The 15,171-nt window shown below is 38.8% G+C and overlaps 1 protein-coding gene across 2 annotated transcripts in view; it reads right to left on the bottom strand.

Annotated features, from left to right (window-relative positions):
* The window catches only part of GUCY1A2 (guanylate cyclase 1 soluble subunit alpha 2), a 151,491-nt gene that overhangs the window by 112,479 nt on the left and 23,841 nt on the right, over positions 1-15,171 (bottom strand). For both annotated transcript variants that reach the window (XM_065678665.1, XM_065678666.1), the window contains exon 4: positions 5,309-6,027. In XM_065678665.1, the coding sequence (XP_065534737.1) occupies positions 5,309-6,027 (719 nt within the window). The remainder of the gene's footprint in view (positions 1-5,308; positions 6,028-15,171) is intronic.

The raw sequence follows: 15,171 nt of genomic DNA, 5'->3' as shown, positions 1-15,171 counted from the left end.
ATCATTTCAGAGTTGGTGTTTCTTGAAAATCTGCATTATATGTTGTATTTGGAACTTCTTACAATATAAATTTTCAGAAGATTCTTTTTGTCAAATTCAGTATTTCATATTTATATGTTACATTATAGCCTACAATAAAAACATTTTTTTTCCTAATAAAAAGCATTTTGTGTCTAAAATTATTGAACAAAACTGTTTAAAACAATAAAAATAAATTATTTTTGAGAACACATTTTGCCAAACTACTGCAGAATTTGTGGGTTTGGTAAAATGGCAAGTTCAAAGAGAATACATCCCAACAGAAAAGGTCTGGACAGATTCAGTAATGCAATTTTAGGTGCCAGCTTTATTCTTAGACAAGTTCTCCAAATCAAAGTGTTCACAGGCCTAGCAGTAAGTCAAAGGCCAGTGAACATCCTTATAAAACTGATTTATTTCAAAGGTGGAAAAGGGCTGTTAGTCTGAGCAGGAGAGTGGTAGTACAAGGAAAATACAGCTGCAGAGCACATGCCAGGGAACCAAATAATTTCTTTCATAATTCATTTTCAACTTTCTCGCTTACTGCTGTCACAGTTTCAGAAAGGTGCCACAAGCCAGTGCTGGCAGGGCTCTATCTGTGCCCTGGGGACACACGGGGTCCCTGCAAGAGCAGCCCTGTCTCCTCCAGATCTGGCTAGCACTGATGGTACAGGAGTGGCACTTGAGGAAGACATTAGCCAGGGAAGGAAAACCAGGAGGGTCAGTCCTTGTCTTCCTAATCCAAAAAGTAAATCAGCTCTAGCCATCTTACTGTACTCTCAAGAAGGCAAGCATTTACATCATGTCACAGGTGGACATCTTCACTAATACAGTCAGAAAACACTGTTATTTGGAAAATGTGATTGCATGCAATTGAAGCTCTCCAGTTAAACACAAAAATAGCCCTGAATAAAAATCAGTGTGAAATGTGAAAAGCAACAGAATGTTTGTAGAAGTAGAGCAACAGGGCCTAATACTCAGCATCTGAGTAGTAGTATACTGTAACCAACAAACAATAACAAGAATTCAGCTTCACGGAAAAACTGGAAATCTCAAAAGCAGATCATATTCGGCTTTTATGCATCTGAAGAGCTGTATGCATATCAGGAAACCTGATCTAAAGACAGTCATAATTGTGCATATAGACAGCTCTGAATGTGCAGAGTAATCAAGAAAAAAACCAAAGAATCAGTGTGGATGACTTGATCAATGCAGAAAATAAAATGGAAGGCCAGCAAGAGGGAGGAAAGAAAAGCTGGAAGCAAAACCATCACCTCCTGCTTTATTCTGGATTAGTCTGCACAATTTGGTTCTTATTCTCCACAGACTTACAGGTGTTTTTAGTTGCAAACTTCTAATAAATTCAGGTAACATCAATGAGACTGCTTGTCTGATAAATGTATTCAATTGTTGCTTACTATTTTGAAGAATAAACTCTTGCATTGTCCACAGGTGTCCATTGCATAGTGGAGGCTGAAATATCAGCCAAGTAAATATCAAAACATTAGAATTCTGATGCAGGAGTAGATAGTGTCGAAAACTGGGATTAAAGCTACGGAGTCCATGTTCTTTAGGTAGGGAGTTCTTTTGCCTGTTTGGCCCCTACAATAATGGGATCCACGTTAACATCAGGAAGAACTTCTTTACTGTAAGAGTGACAGAGCACTGGAACAGGTTGCCCAGGGGGGTTGTGGAGTCTCCTACACTGGAGATATTCAAGGCCCGCCTGGACAAGTTCCTGCGTGATGTACTGTAGGTTACCCTGCTCTTGCAGGGGGGTTGGACTAGATGATCTTTTTAGGTCCCTTCCAACCCTTGGGATTCTGTGATTCTGTGATTCTGTGACATTTCAAAATTAAGAAAAGCTTGGCTGAGATATTTGTGCATTGACACATGAAGCTGTGCTTCCACAAAGGTGTACATGCATATTGGCAGGAATTGCCACCTGTCACCCAGTCCTCATAGGCTTTACATGAGAAATTCAGGGTAGTGTTAGAAAGCCAAGTCATTTATGCCAGTGATTCAAATCCCAGTAAATCAAAGCACACAACTGAGCCTGTGCATAAATGTGACAAGCACTGATCACCCTGAAAGTCAGGACAGATGGTTTTTATAATTTGCTTCTGGGTGCTGAGTTTAGGTAATACCATGATTTGTGACTTACTTTCATCTGAACACACAGCTGGTGTCAAGACTAAATGAAAACTGGTTTGTTATTCTTTCTCAGTGTAAGCCTGAAAAATGATCTAATTTACGTATTGAAGATAAAAGTGCTTTGAAGAGAGGCTGAAAGGTCCCCTGCTCATCTCAACGCCTTTTAAAATGTCTTTTATTTCTTGACGAACCACTGAGATATTCTAACAGCTTCAGAACTGCAGCAGAGTTGTCTGGGTTGCATCCCTTCAGCTGCCATTTTAAGCAAGCAAGTCTAAAAAGTGTTGAGGTTATTGCAGAGTGAGAATTTGCTTTAAAAATAAAGATAAATAGTTTTAAACAGGATGCAATTCCAGTGTGAACTGAATAGAGGTGTGTGACAGAGAAACATGGAAATACCAAAGTCGTTACTGCCCACTTTTAAGTAGGGTCATGCTTATAGCCACTGACCTACCTGCCTATTCTACTTGTAAACAAGTGCTGGCAAATAAATTCAAAAATGAGCTACATGACTGACATGAGTGCTGGGAAAATAATACAGCATGCAGTTCCCAAGGCTCAATCTGTTTTTTTAATCCAAGAGATATTAAGGACTTGATCAGCACATAACAGTATTGCCATGTTGCTCCTCTCAAAATCTATGTAAGCAAGACAACCACAACCTCTGAATCTGTGCACCCTTTCCTTTTAGGAAAAAAAAGAAAAAAGAGGAAATATCTGGCAAAATTCATCACATGCTGAGCTCCATTTAACTACTCACAAAGCTTCGTCTAACTACTCATTAACTTCAGAAAGTGCTTATAAAAAGGGTGAGTCAGAAGAAAATACCTCTTCAGCTAAATTAACATTCCCAAATGAATTCCCGTGCCTGCAGCAGAACATTTACCTCAGGTCCCCTGCACCTCACCATCACCCTTTTCTCTCTCATTTACACCCTACTGTTCAAGACAATTTTTCTTCTAACTGCTGGCAAACAAAGGATTTCCTTTACTTCCATTCCCTTTCATCTGCTTATCAAGAAATTCTGAATTCCTACTACAGTACTAGTGCTGATACCTGTTGTTCAGGCTCTGACTTTAGGAAAGACAGGGTCATTCTCCCATGTGAGAGTGATATGGGGCCACCACTGATACGAACCGTTATGTACTGTAATGACACATGGTACAAACCACAGCAATAACACAATGATGCACTCATAGCTGCACAGCCTGATGCTACAGAACAAGCTTCTGAAATTGGAGTTGCTTCCCAAGCTGGCTGTAAAACTTGCCTCCAGCAAGCTCTGCTCCCTGCTACCTCTCCTAAGAGGAAGCCACAAGCATATGAAACCTGCCCAGGTAAGAGAAAGTTTTGTTTGTTTAACTTGTAATTAGATAGGAAAAAAGTTTTAAAACCTCGCCATCAAAACCTTCCTCTTCAGAGTGATTTACAGCAGATTCATGCAGAGCAGAATATGGTCAAAGGGCTGTGCATCTACCCCAAGACAGAGGAAGGTGCTCAAGACGGATGGGCAAGCTCCAAGGGAGGAAGAAGCATGGCACAAGCCTCTTTCAATGGAGGAATGATAGTACTGAAAGGTAGCTGAGAGTAAACACCTCCAAACTTTTCACACAACATTTCCTTTTCATAATTAAAGGCTAGGGTGACTTTGAGAACAGATTCTGAAAAATAAACTCCCTTTGGTTTTAAACAGGTTGAATTCCATCAATTCATACAAAATGAGAAGCAGTAGTTTGCTTCTTTTGGTGGAACATGCCATTTCCAGGGGAAAATGCAGCAGAAACAAGTCTACTGGTCCCAAAGAGCAGTGCCCAATTAGATGAAAATATTGCTGCTGTCAGAAATGGCTATATTTTGAATCGTCATAGAATCATGGGATGATTTGGGTTGGAAGACACCTTAAAGATCATCTAGTTCCAACCCCCCTGCCATGGGCAGGGACACCTTCCACGAGAGCAGGTTGCTCAAAGCACAATCCAACCTGGCCTTCAGCACTTTCAGGGATGGGGCAGCCACAATTTCTTTGGGCAACCTGTGCCAGTCTCTCACCACTCTCACAGTGAAGAGCTTCTTCCTAATATCTAATCTGAACCTACCTTCTCTCAGCTTAAGACCATTCCCCCTTGTCCCGTCACTACACACCCATGTAAAAAGTCCCTCTCCAGGCCCCTTTAGGTACTGGAAGATGCTCTAAGGTCTCCCTGAAGCTTTCTCTTCTCCAGGACAAACTCTGTCAGCCTGTCTACACAGCTGACGTGCTCCAGCCCTCTAAGCATCTTTATGGCCCTCCTCTGGATTTGTTCTTCTTACACTGGGGGCCCCAAAGCTGCACGCAGTACTGCGAGTCTCACAAGAGCAAAGTAGAGGGGGAGAAAAACCTCCCTCAAAACGCTTCACACCAAAAAGCCTTCCCATAATTCAAGGATATGCAATGAGACAAACTCCATCCACCCTTTGTAAAGGTCCACTCTAGAAGACATGTTCACACCCAACTCACCTGGTATGCACTGAACTCAACATAGGGCTCACTAGTTAAGGTAGGTCTTTTCTAAAACACTGAGGCAAGAGGCAGTGTAGGAGAACAAGTGCCTATTTAAGTGACTGGAAAGCACTGAAACTGGCATAAGCGATACTTGGTGCCACTTACAGCTCTGGCTCCCTTGAGTGCAGGGTGAGAGATAAGAAACACAGAGGAAAGCAGCATTCTGAAACATGGAAGTAGGCTACAATAAAGTGGCAATGTGAACCCTGCTGTGAGAGTCTTTCAGAAAACATACTGAAACCTATTTCCTATTAAATGGCTTAATAACTATTATTGTTATATCATAATATAGCTGGAGTGAAATTAATAATTAGATATGGGCATTTTGTAAAATTCCTCACCTTTTCGATTTAAGCACTATTCAACTCCACAGCACAGAATTTTCTGAATGGCAATGTCACGATTGCTACATCGCAGGCAAAGCTTATAAATAATTTAGGAAAATATTCACTTGGCTGGGTAATACCACTTAGCCCCTGTTTGCAAGGCATAAGGGTGCTTTCCAGAGCACACAGGACTTGCTTTTCTCTGAGTAAATAACCATCTCCCATTGCACCCATATACACACATCCCCTTACAAATCAATGTTCTTACCTTATCTTTATTTTCAGAGCCAGAATCCTCAAGTTTGGTCCGAATGACAAACGGAGTAGATAATCTTAGGAGAACTCGTTCAAATGTGGCACTGATTTTAGGAGAAACTATGTCGAAACAGTCTTGGAATTTCAGAGTTTTATGAGTGTCGCATCTGAGCTGCTTCCTAAGACCTTCTCCAAGCTGGAGAACCAGCATGTTTGGATCAAACATCAGGTGAAAGGGGAAAGCTCTGCAGAAGGTGCTGATGCTAATCCTCAGGTCTAAGGGGGAGTGGGAAGTTCCCGGTGGAAGTGCTTTTGTGATATTTGCATTTTCATGCTCTTTGATAAGGAAAGTCAGACAACTGCAGTTACCTGTGTTCGTCCCCTCTGAACACAATTTATCATTTGTGACCTGTTCTACTTCCACTTCCAAGTGGTATATCTTCTTTGCTGCTGCCTTTATCATTCCCATCATTGCAAATCCCACAATCTGATGTGGGTGAAAGTAATGAAGCATGAGATTGCCTTCAGGGAGCTCTTTGCATAGGAAAGAAGGGGATTCCAGGGTGGCTTGTCTTCCAAATGAAGTTCTAATGTGCTCCAGCAAAGCATCAAAGCCATTGAAGAAATCTTGAAGGGTCCCACCTACAGCTCGAAGAACTCTTTCATTCTCATCAAAGCAGATATTGAAGAATTCCTCCCCAAACTTTTCTTGCATTTCCTCAAACTTCAAGCCTATAGGACAATGAGACACTGACATTAACAGCAAAGTATTGCTACTGTACCACATTTTCATAGAACCATAGAGTTATAGAATGGTTTGGGTTAGAAGGAACCTTAAAAATCATCTAGATTTCTAGATCCATGGGCAGGGACACTTTCCATGAGACCAGATTTCTCAGAGCCCTGTCCAACCTGGCCTTGAACACTTCCAGGAATGGGGCATTTTTCCTTTGTACTCTGCTTGCACAGTATTCTACCAAGTCAGTGAGAGTCACTTTTTACTGGATACCTACCCATAGGACTTCTGTTTTCTCTGGTGGTTGGGATTAACCCTAGGAAGCCATTTTTGCCTGCTATTTGAAGTACTGCTTTCAGTTTGCTGTCCTAGATGACTACTTGTGGGATTTACACTAGTCTGTCTCCATTTCCCTGCTGAAAGCCAAGATACATTATAATTTCCTGACTTTTGCATGCCACATGTAGTCCACTGTGTGCATTCCTTGCATTGTTGACCTAGCCACAAACGAGGCTTTACTTTTATAGCCCCTCTGTTCACTGTGTCTGTGAAAGATCCAGCTATCCCCAGCCTGAAGAACAAGCTACTGAAACTCCAGCCTTTGGCTTTCAATTAGAAATGTAAAGCTTTGCAGTCAGACGACAATTTCATAGCTGGGGGAGGGGGGTGGTGCGTAGTTTTGGGTTGTTTTTTTTCAAACAAAATACTTTCCTCATTACCAATATTGGGCACTGTCAGAAGATACAAAGGAATAATTACTCTATTGCTGCCTGTGAAGGAGAGCAAAGCCTTTCCATTTTAGGTTTCTACACTCACCCATCTTTAAACAAACCCCTGCCTCTTAGAGTGACCTACACCGCTAGTAGATGGGACAGCTCTGTGATATCTCACAATGCCACTTCGAGACTCCATCACAGAAATTCAAAAGGTTTGATTTACAGAGGTGATAAGGCTTGTGCTGCTGAAGGGATGAAAAAATATCAGTGATGGAAGCCCTTGGATACAAACGTGTATCAAATCCTATTCCAGTTTGTTATTTACCATTTTAAGGATAACCATAAAAGAATAATAACTTAGAAAAAATAATTTTGAGATGGCCGTTAAATGTTTTCTTCTGTCTTATTTTAGGGAAGACATGCTGTGTTAATTTTCATCTATACATAATCCATATATCACATAGTAGAATTATAAAATTAATCAGATATGTTTGCATTGTTCTCAGCTGTAATAAAAAAAAATGAATCAGCTGTATGTGAATTTGTGAATTACAAATATCCAGCAAGAGTTTTCGAATTAAATTAATACAGGAATTTACAACACAGTTCCTTCAGTGTATTGAAATTGAATCAAATTGCATTTCAGTCATATAGTCAAGCACCTTAAAATTTATCTTTAATTCTAACAGACATGAAGGCAATTTCATTTCCTAAGTGCACAACAGGTCCTTTATTTTAATATGAATTCAGCGTGCTTTGTAACACTGATAACATTTCAGTGTATCACTGAACTTCTTATTGTTTGTTTAGATTGCTTGTACACTCAAATTTAGAACAGTGTGATTAGTGACTTTCATGTCCAAGAGGTATAACAAGGGACAGAAGAAGTCATGCATCTGTTGTCTGCAGGCAATAACCTTTGATCATCTCAAGGCAGCATCTGATCTGCCTGTGCACACGGGCATGTTTACAATGATCAGCATAAAGAAGGAATCTGAGCGTTCCACAGCTTTGTAAATTATCTGCAATGATAGTTTTGTTTGGACCTTGAATATGATTAATAGTAGATTAAAATGCATAAAACTACATCTATAAACAGCAAAACATGACAACATGACAAAGCATGTTTTATAAAAGAAGTAATAGTTATAATTTGGGAAAGTTCATTCAAATGCCATTACTCATAATCAAATTTGGGCACTAAACTAGGTTATTACAAAAATATTCCCAGGATCTTTTATGACCACAGATGGTCAGATCTGCGGTTAAGCCAAAAGAAAGTACCGCTGGTACACAATGCCCCCTAATACCCTGACTCAGAGGACAGTGTGCCAATTCCTGACTCATTACCTCTATGTCTACATAACATAGTATTGTAATATCTTCCATAAAAATACTCACTATAGCCCAGAAAGAATCAAATTCTAACCCATACCAGTAACCATTGTCCAGCTAAGGCAATAGTCATAGTTGGATATTAATAGCAAGGAGGCAAAAAATGATCACATTTGTATGTGTACAAAACCACATATACATACTTTAAAATCTCATTGTTCCATAGAGGGAACTGTGAGTAACTTTAGACGCCTGTGTGTAAAAGTGAGCAGTCTAGCAAGGGCACCCAAGGCTGTAAGATTGCAGAGGCCCTGAAAGTACAGGAACCAGACAGTGTCAGAAATCCCTGGGCTGTTCATAGAAATGACCAAATACTGTTACAGAAGTATGTAACACCCCACAAAGCTGCCCAAAATGATAGTATAGACGAGCTGTCTTTAAAGTGTATTATAAAGTTACAGTAAAGCAGTCAGTTGCCCTGGAGCCACTAACTGAAAACAGGGTATGCAGAACTGATCACTTGTGCACTTTACTCCTACATATGTAAGCATTGTCTCACTATCAGTAACGAGAGCTGTATCTCAGTATTCAGCTTAAGGTTTTGTCATTATCTCAGATAGGTCTCACTATCATAGAATCATAGAATCATAGAATAGTTAGGGTTGGAAAGGACCTCAAGATCATCTAGTTCCAACCCCCCTGCCATGGACAGGGACACCTCACACTAAACCATCCCACACAAGGCTTCATCCAACCTGGCCTTGAACACCGCCAGGGATGGAGCACTCACAACCTCCCTGGGCAACCAATTCCAGTGTCTCACCACCCTAACAGGAAAGAATTTCTATCTACCCTGGAGGACTGGCTGTTCGATGTGGACACAACACACTGACTCCCAGCAACATGAATTATACTACAAAATTCAGGTCAATGACCTGGCTCAAGGACATCTCACTACTCTTAAAAACATTTTAGCTTTGCATTGAATTGCACACAGTACCAACAGAAAATCAGATTAGCTCAGAATATAAAAATGGGTATGCTTAACAAACTGCTGGTCCATCTTAGCTGAAAGTTTTCTCTCTAATAATAGACACCATGAGATAATGATAAAATCCAGCAAAGTGAAACAACTTTCTAAAACAAACAAGTATAACATACCTATCAGGGAAGTTTCTTTCTAAGCCTCATCAATAAGATGTCAATTTTCACTTAAGCATGATGGGTTTTCTTTAAATCAAAAATCTTTATCACACAATTTTTCCGTATTTCTACAAAGCATTTGCTTTCAGTGACATGCATGCGTGACGTTGCACAAAATACTTAATCTGCATTTTAATTGTCTTATTCCTGCCTTTCCTATTTCAAGAAATGATGAACAGAATCATATATTTATCTAACACTAACTCTATATATTTCATCATAACTTTTTCATTTACTGCCATATAAATGATCCCAATCTTTTTAATATCTTCTGTGGAGTTTCTCTATGCCCCTTTCTCTATGCTTGTATCTGTTTAGCTTTCAAGAGACAACAGAAATTACCATCATCATCACAGGGAGAGAAAATGTCGGACTACATTACATTGCTGTTCAGACGCTCTGAAATCCTGTCTCAGCAGTGACTGGTATCAGATGCTTTAGAAAAACTGTAAAATCTGATGGAAAATCATGAAAACACATGGGTTTGAGAAAGCTTCCCACTAACTGCTACAGTAAATGTTTGGCTTATTCACTGAATTGGATGGAAGTGCCAGATCAGGAGACAGTTTTACTACATGTAGAAAAACCTGCTTGTTACAAAAATTCCCAGAATTCATTGTCTCTGCCATACATAATTTACTACATCTGGAGACCTACATGGGCGATTTACTATCGTTAAAAATTACATTCAGTATGATTTCAAATTCCAAGATATTCAGTATTTCCTTTGGGTTTTTTCTTTTGAGAAAAGACCAGCAACATCTGTAAAATAATCTTCTTATAGCCTTCAGGTTACACATATATATAAACAGTCTAATTTTTTCAATCTCGTCTCTTTCTCTGCGTCATACTTCTTTTTTCGTTATTTTGATTTTGCAGTGGAATAATTCCAATTGAATAATTCCAACAATTCCAAATAATTCCAATTCACTGAAAATTTGAGTCAACTTTTAGTCATCAAATCAATGATTTGTTATTCCTTTCTGAAAAGCTGGAACTTCCATTCTTTTTTTCCCCACTGTGGACACGTAATCAAAATTTTCATTCAGTTGCCCATAAAAAAATAGCATTTGAGATCTGTATGTGTGCCCCACACTTCCAAATGCAGAGGCCATTGCGCTCCTATATAGCCTCACGTGTGACCTCAACAACCGTAGACAGGCTTCCTAATGGGCACTAACTTGCAATCAGTAAGTAGGAAAAGGTCCTCCTTAGTTCATAGAATCATAGAATAGTTAGGGTTGGAAAGGACCTTAAGATCATCCAATTCCAACCCCCCTGCCATGGGCAGGGACACCTCACACTAAACCATCCCACACAAGGCTCTGTCCAACCTGGCCTTGAACACTGCCAGGGATGGAACATTCACAGCTTCCTTAGGCAACCCATTCCAGTGCCTCACCACCCTTACAGTAAAGAGCTTCCTCCTTATAGCCAATCTAAACTTCCCCCGTTTAAGTTTGAACCCATTACCCCTTGTCCTGTCACTACACTCCCTAATGAAGAGTCTCTCTCCAGCATTCTTATAGGCCCCTAGTTTCACCAAGACACTTCATTAAACAGTAGTGACACAAAATAAACCAAAATTTATCCCAACACTCTGCTGTTGCCCAAGTGAAGTAATTTGTTATTTTGAGCTTCTGTTATTTACTGACGTTTTACTAATATACTGAATGAAATTCTGAAAATTCATCAGTCTCAATTTGCTTTCTTCTTGGAAAGTGATCTACTGTGTTCCTACCACTTAATCAAGTCCTTTGAGAGGACAAATCACATGTCTTAACTCTAATAAGTCTGGGTTTTCTCCATAGTAGTTTATTTTTGTTGCTTTTTCCTACAATGCTGTTTTTATTGTAGCCTGTACTGGACAGAAATCAAATATGTACATTGTGGAAGGACATAGAGGCAAAGCAACCATAGAATGAAAATATTGCTATGGGCTTCCACTACAAAGCACTTTGGAATCTATGACAAAAGTGCTTTGTAAGGACTGTTATTATTCTCTGAAAATGTGTCTCAATGACATTTAGAGAAGAGATCCTATACTTATGAGCCAGATCAAAAATTACCAAAGTCTTTAAGCATAGGCTCAAATTGAGTATTTCACTGAACTGGAGCAGAAATATATGACTTCATTCTGTAATAACATGCTAGTAAAAGGTCTGCCTTCATCTTTTCAGCAGTTCCTGTAAACTGTGAATCCCCTACAAAATGTCAAGGAATTAATACAGTATTTCTAAGAAATGTGTACATTACTAAGTGGAGAAATTAGATAAGAATTTGTTCCCATAAAGAAAATCATAATTCATAGGCTCTTCAGAAACAAACAGAAGATAAAATATGTGATAAAAACGTCAAAGTAAACCATTAACTTGCAGAGCACGCAGAAGCAGTTACGAGCTATCCACTTCTTCCTTCTAGAAAATCATGGAGGAGATGATTGCAGCGTGGTCAGCACCTGATTCCTTTGGCATAGAGAAATACCTTTTTTTTTTCTGGGATACCTATTAAGTATCTGTAAATGCCAAACATTAAGGGGATGAGACAATTCAATATGCAATTCCAGAACTCATACTGTGGACGGAAGCAGAATTTGCCATCTTCAATTACAGCAAATATCTCTTGAACATTTTTGGATTATCAGATTTCTGGCGTAAATGAGCTCTTTTCCTTACACAGCCTTTTGGACAGAAAGGCAGGTGGCAGTTCAGAATTCCAAAGCATAGTTTAAGATGGTAGGGAAAGCCATGTTTATTCTCTCAATAAAAAAGGTTTTGATGTGCACAGGCTAATGCTGAAGGTATATTAGATGAATCATTTGGTTTGTAAATGAGCCTAGTACCAGTATCTAATTACTGTATAAATGACTTGGATCTTACTTCATTATGGTGGTGAATTTATAGCAACCTGCGAATATAGATAGTATTTTTGTATTACTCTTTTCAGTGCTTTTTATATACTTACAATAACATTATTTTATACCTTTACATACAGTTTTGACACTACTGTAAAATTTGTACTATGCCTTTCCTATAGTGCCATACAGGGCCTCCATATATTTCAAGATTTCATAAAATAAACATGAGAATTACTGTTGAAAAGAATTCCTCACACTTGCTCACCTATAGCACTTGTTTTATCCAATTATAATGAGGTGTTTTCTTGTTAAAGTGAGGGTCTCCTCTAACAAATTATGCTTGGAAATATCATTGTAACTACCACCTCTTCGTGAGGACCTGATCACTTGTGCTCAGCATACATGTAAAAGATTCTATTCCAAACTGCTGACACAGGAAACACAGCTGAGATATTAAGAAAAGGCAATGTTCTTTCACACACACACACAAGCCCCTTTCAACTCTTTCAATAGCAGCCAATTCTTCAGGCAAAGCCAAGCTGTCTGAGCAAGGCTATCACCATTTTATGTTGCACATCACATTTCTGGAACCTCACTTCTTAGTTTTGCATAGGGTTTATTAAATGAAAAGTGCAATAACTAGGTTGATGATTCTTGAAAATAAGGCAGACCCATTTTGTTTCGTGTTCACTATAGAGATCAAACAGCAATAAGAACAGTTTTTTCATTTGCTTTTGTATTAAAATAAGCATATATGTCTTTGAATTGACATAGGGGGCAGAACTTCACTTTCTGGAAAGAATAACATTGCAGTGAAATTTCAAAACCTTTCCCATGAAATGCAGTATCATCTCTCATAATTCCTGACATATATAAAGGGCTCAATTCAGCTAAGTATAAAAATCTAATCCTACTTGAGTCTTTGTAAGGCATCCAAGACATTTACAAAAGGACTAACAGAGAGCTACATTTGCCAAGATATGGGACGCAAGGCAGACCTACACATTTGTGAAGGTTTGACAGAGGCCGCACGAGATACCCCACAGCACCTAAAATAATGACGAACACCTACATTTAGTCAATGAATCATGACCAGAATGTCTACTGCTTTATAAATAGACTTCTACAAGATGTTATTGTACATTGTAACTTCAAACTGGTGACTATCTACTGGTAGCTCATCTGCTTTCTAGCAATAAATAGCTCCAATATGAGAAGAGTGGATGTCAAAGGCCCCTTGGTATAAATATTTGTCCTTTTCTAATTTAGATTTGAAATCACATGAATTATGTGATTTTTGTTTAGATTACTCTTATATTGCCAGTGCACTGAAACATCTGCTAAATAATAGGAGTCCTGTGTGTATAGCTTAGAGTCCCCAGGATAAAGTTTCAAGTATTATTAAAATCCATTAGTACTGCTAGTCCTCTGGGCCATTTAACATTTCCTTTTACGCCATTTGTAAACCAACAACTTTAATTATAATTCAGGTCATGTATCCTAAATTAGTTGCATCCTAATGACTATCTGCAGTTCTTAGCTTAAAGGAAAAGGAAAGTGATAGTAATTTACATACCTTCAATATATAAGCATTTAAGTAAGGTTTCAGACACTTGCTGAACGGCCAGAGTTCCAAACCCTTGTCCATCTTTTTCAGTTGTATCACCTGGTTTAATCTCATTGTAGTCTGAGATCTGTCCTGGCTTCTCCTTTTCAACATATATCCTGCCTCTTAAATTGTAGTATTTCTCATCAGTGATGTAGTATTACTATTTAATACTTACTAGAATGATCACAAATATATTCCTTTTAAACTATACAACATGGGTAGAAGCTGAGATTTTCTTACTTTCATGACATAGGATTGTGGAACAGTCCTGCAAGATATATTTAGGCATGAAGTACTTTGCTCTATATGAAGCAGCCTACAGCACATATCTTCTTTGGTGGTGACAAGCAAATGTCAACCAGATCAAGAGGTCTCTAAACCTCTACAGTAGTGATGGATTCCACCTTCTCCTCAGTGTCTTGGGGAGGCTGAATCCAGAGACATGATCGATCTCTCTGACGGGACAGGGCTCTAGGCTGGGATTCCACATAACTTTTTACCGGGATATTCGGGAATCCTCGCTACTGTGCCATATCATTCTCCAAATGGAAGATGACAAGAAAGATATTCACTTAGAAATGACTAAGAAGCAAAGTCCTCACACCACTCTCAGAAGCAAAATCAAGAGGAGTAGTACTATTATTAACCTGTAAGTTAAGAAACCCTAACAGAAAAGCTTCTTACAATACATCTGAGCCGCAGGCAGAGCTGACTTAGCCACTGATGCATGTTGTGCATTTGTAAGGAAAATGACATAAGTGTAGTAAGGTTTTAGGACCCAATATATTTATAACAAATGAAAAAGAATTCTGTTGTACAAGTTAATTTCTTGAATAAAAAAATGACAGAGAATGTTTTTCTGTGTCTTAAGCAATGGAAAGTCAGATAGGTGCAGTTATTTCTCCTCCTTGATGAAAAACTATCTGGTATAAGTGCATTTGTAACTTTGTGCTGTGTGCCCAAGGTTTCGCAAGTGTTATTTATGCAGTATATATAGCATGGTGCTGCAGTACATGCAGTTTAGATATTGTAGTCTAATACCTTTCAAAGACAACATTTCTTCCATGTTGTTCAAGGTTACGTACGAGCACCTATCTCTGCTTTGCAAATATTTCATAACAGATTTTTTTTATAGACATTTATGAATTTATGTTACCTTTCATTAGTTTTACTGTTAAAGTTATAACAGATTAGAGAGTTCCTTAGCAAGATGCAAAAAGGCTCCAAAGGAAATACTGGTTCCTCCAAAGGAAAACAGGTAACTCCCTTCATGAAACTCCCTTTCTCTTCTTCTGTGAAGGATTGAAGTAAGAGTGAAAAATACTATGTGTCCACAAAGAATACATTAATTGTGTGCTGTGTTTTAAAAGAATGTTTGGAGGAGGGCAAGAGAAGGCTGTACAGTTTTTATCTAGCTTGT

This window comes from Lathamus discolor, chromosome 4 (assembly GCF_037157495.1).
Source record: "Lathamus discolor isolate bLatDis1 chromosome 4, bLatDis1.hap1, whole genome shotgun sequence".
Taxonomy (NCBI): domain Eukaryota; kingdom Metazoa; phylum Chordata; class Aves; order Psittaciformes; family Psittacidae; genus Lathamus; species Lathamus discolor.
This window is presented reverse-complemented; position numbering and strand designations above follow the sequence as displayed.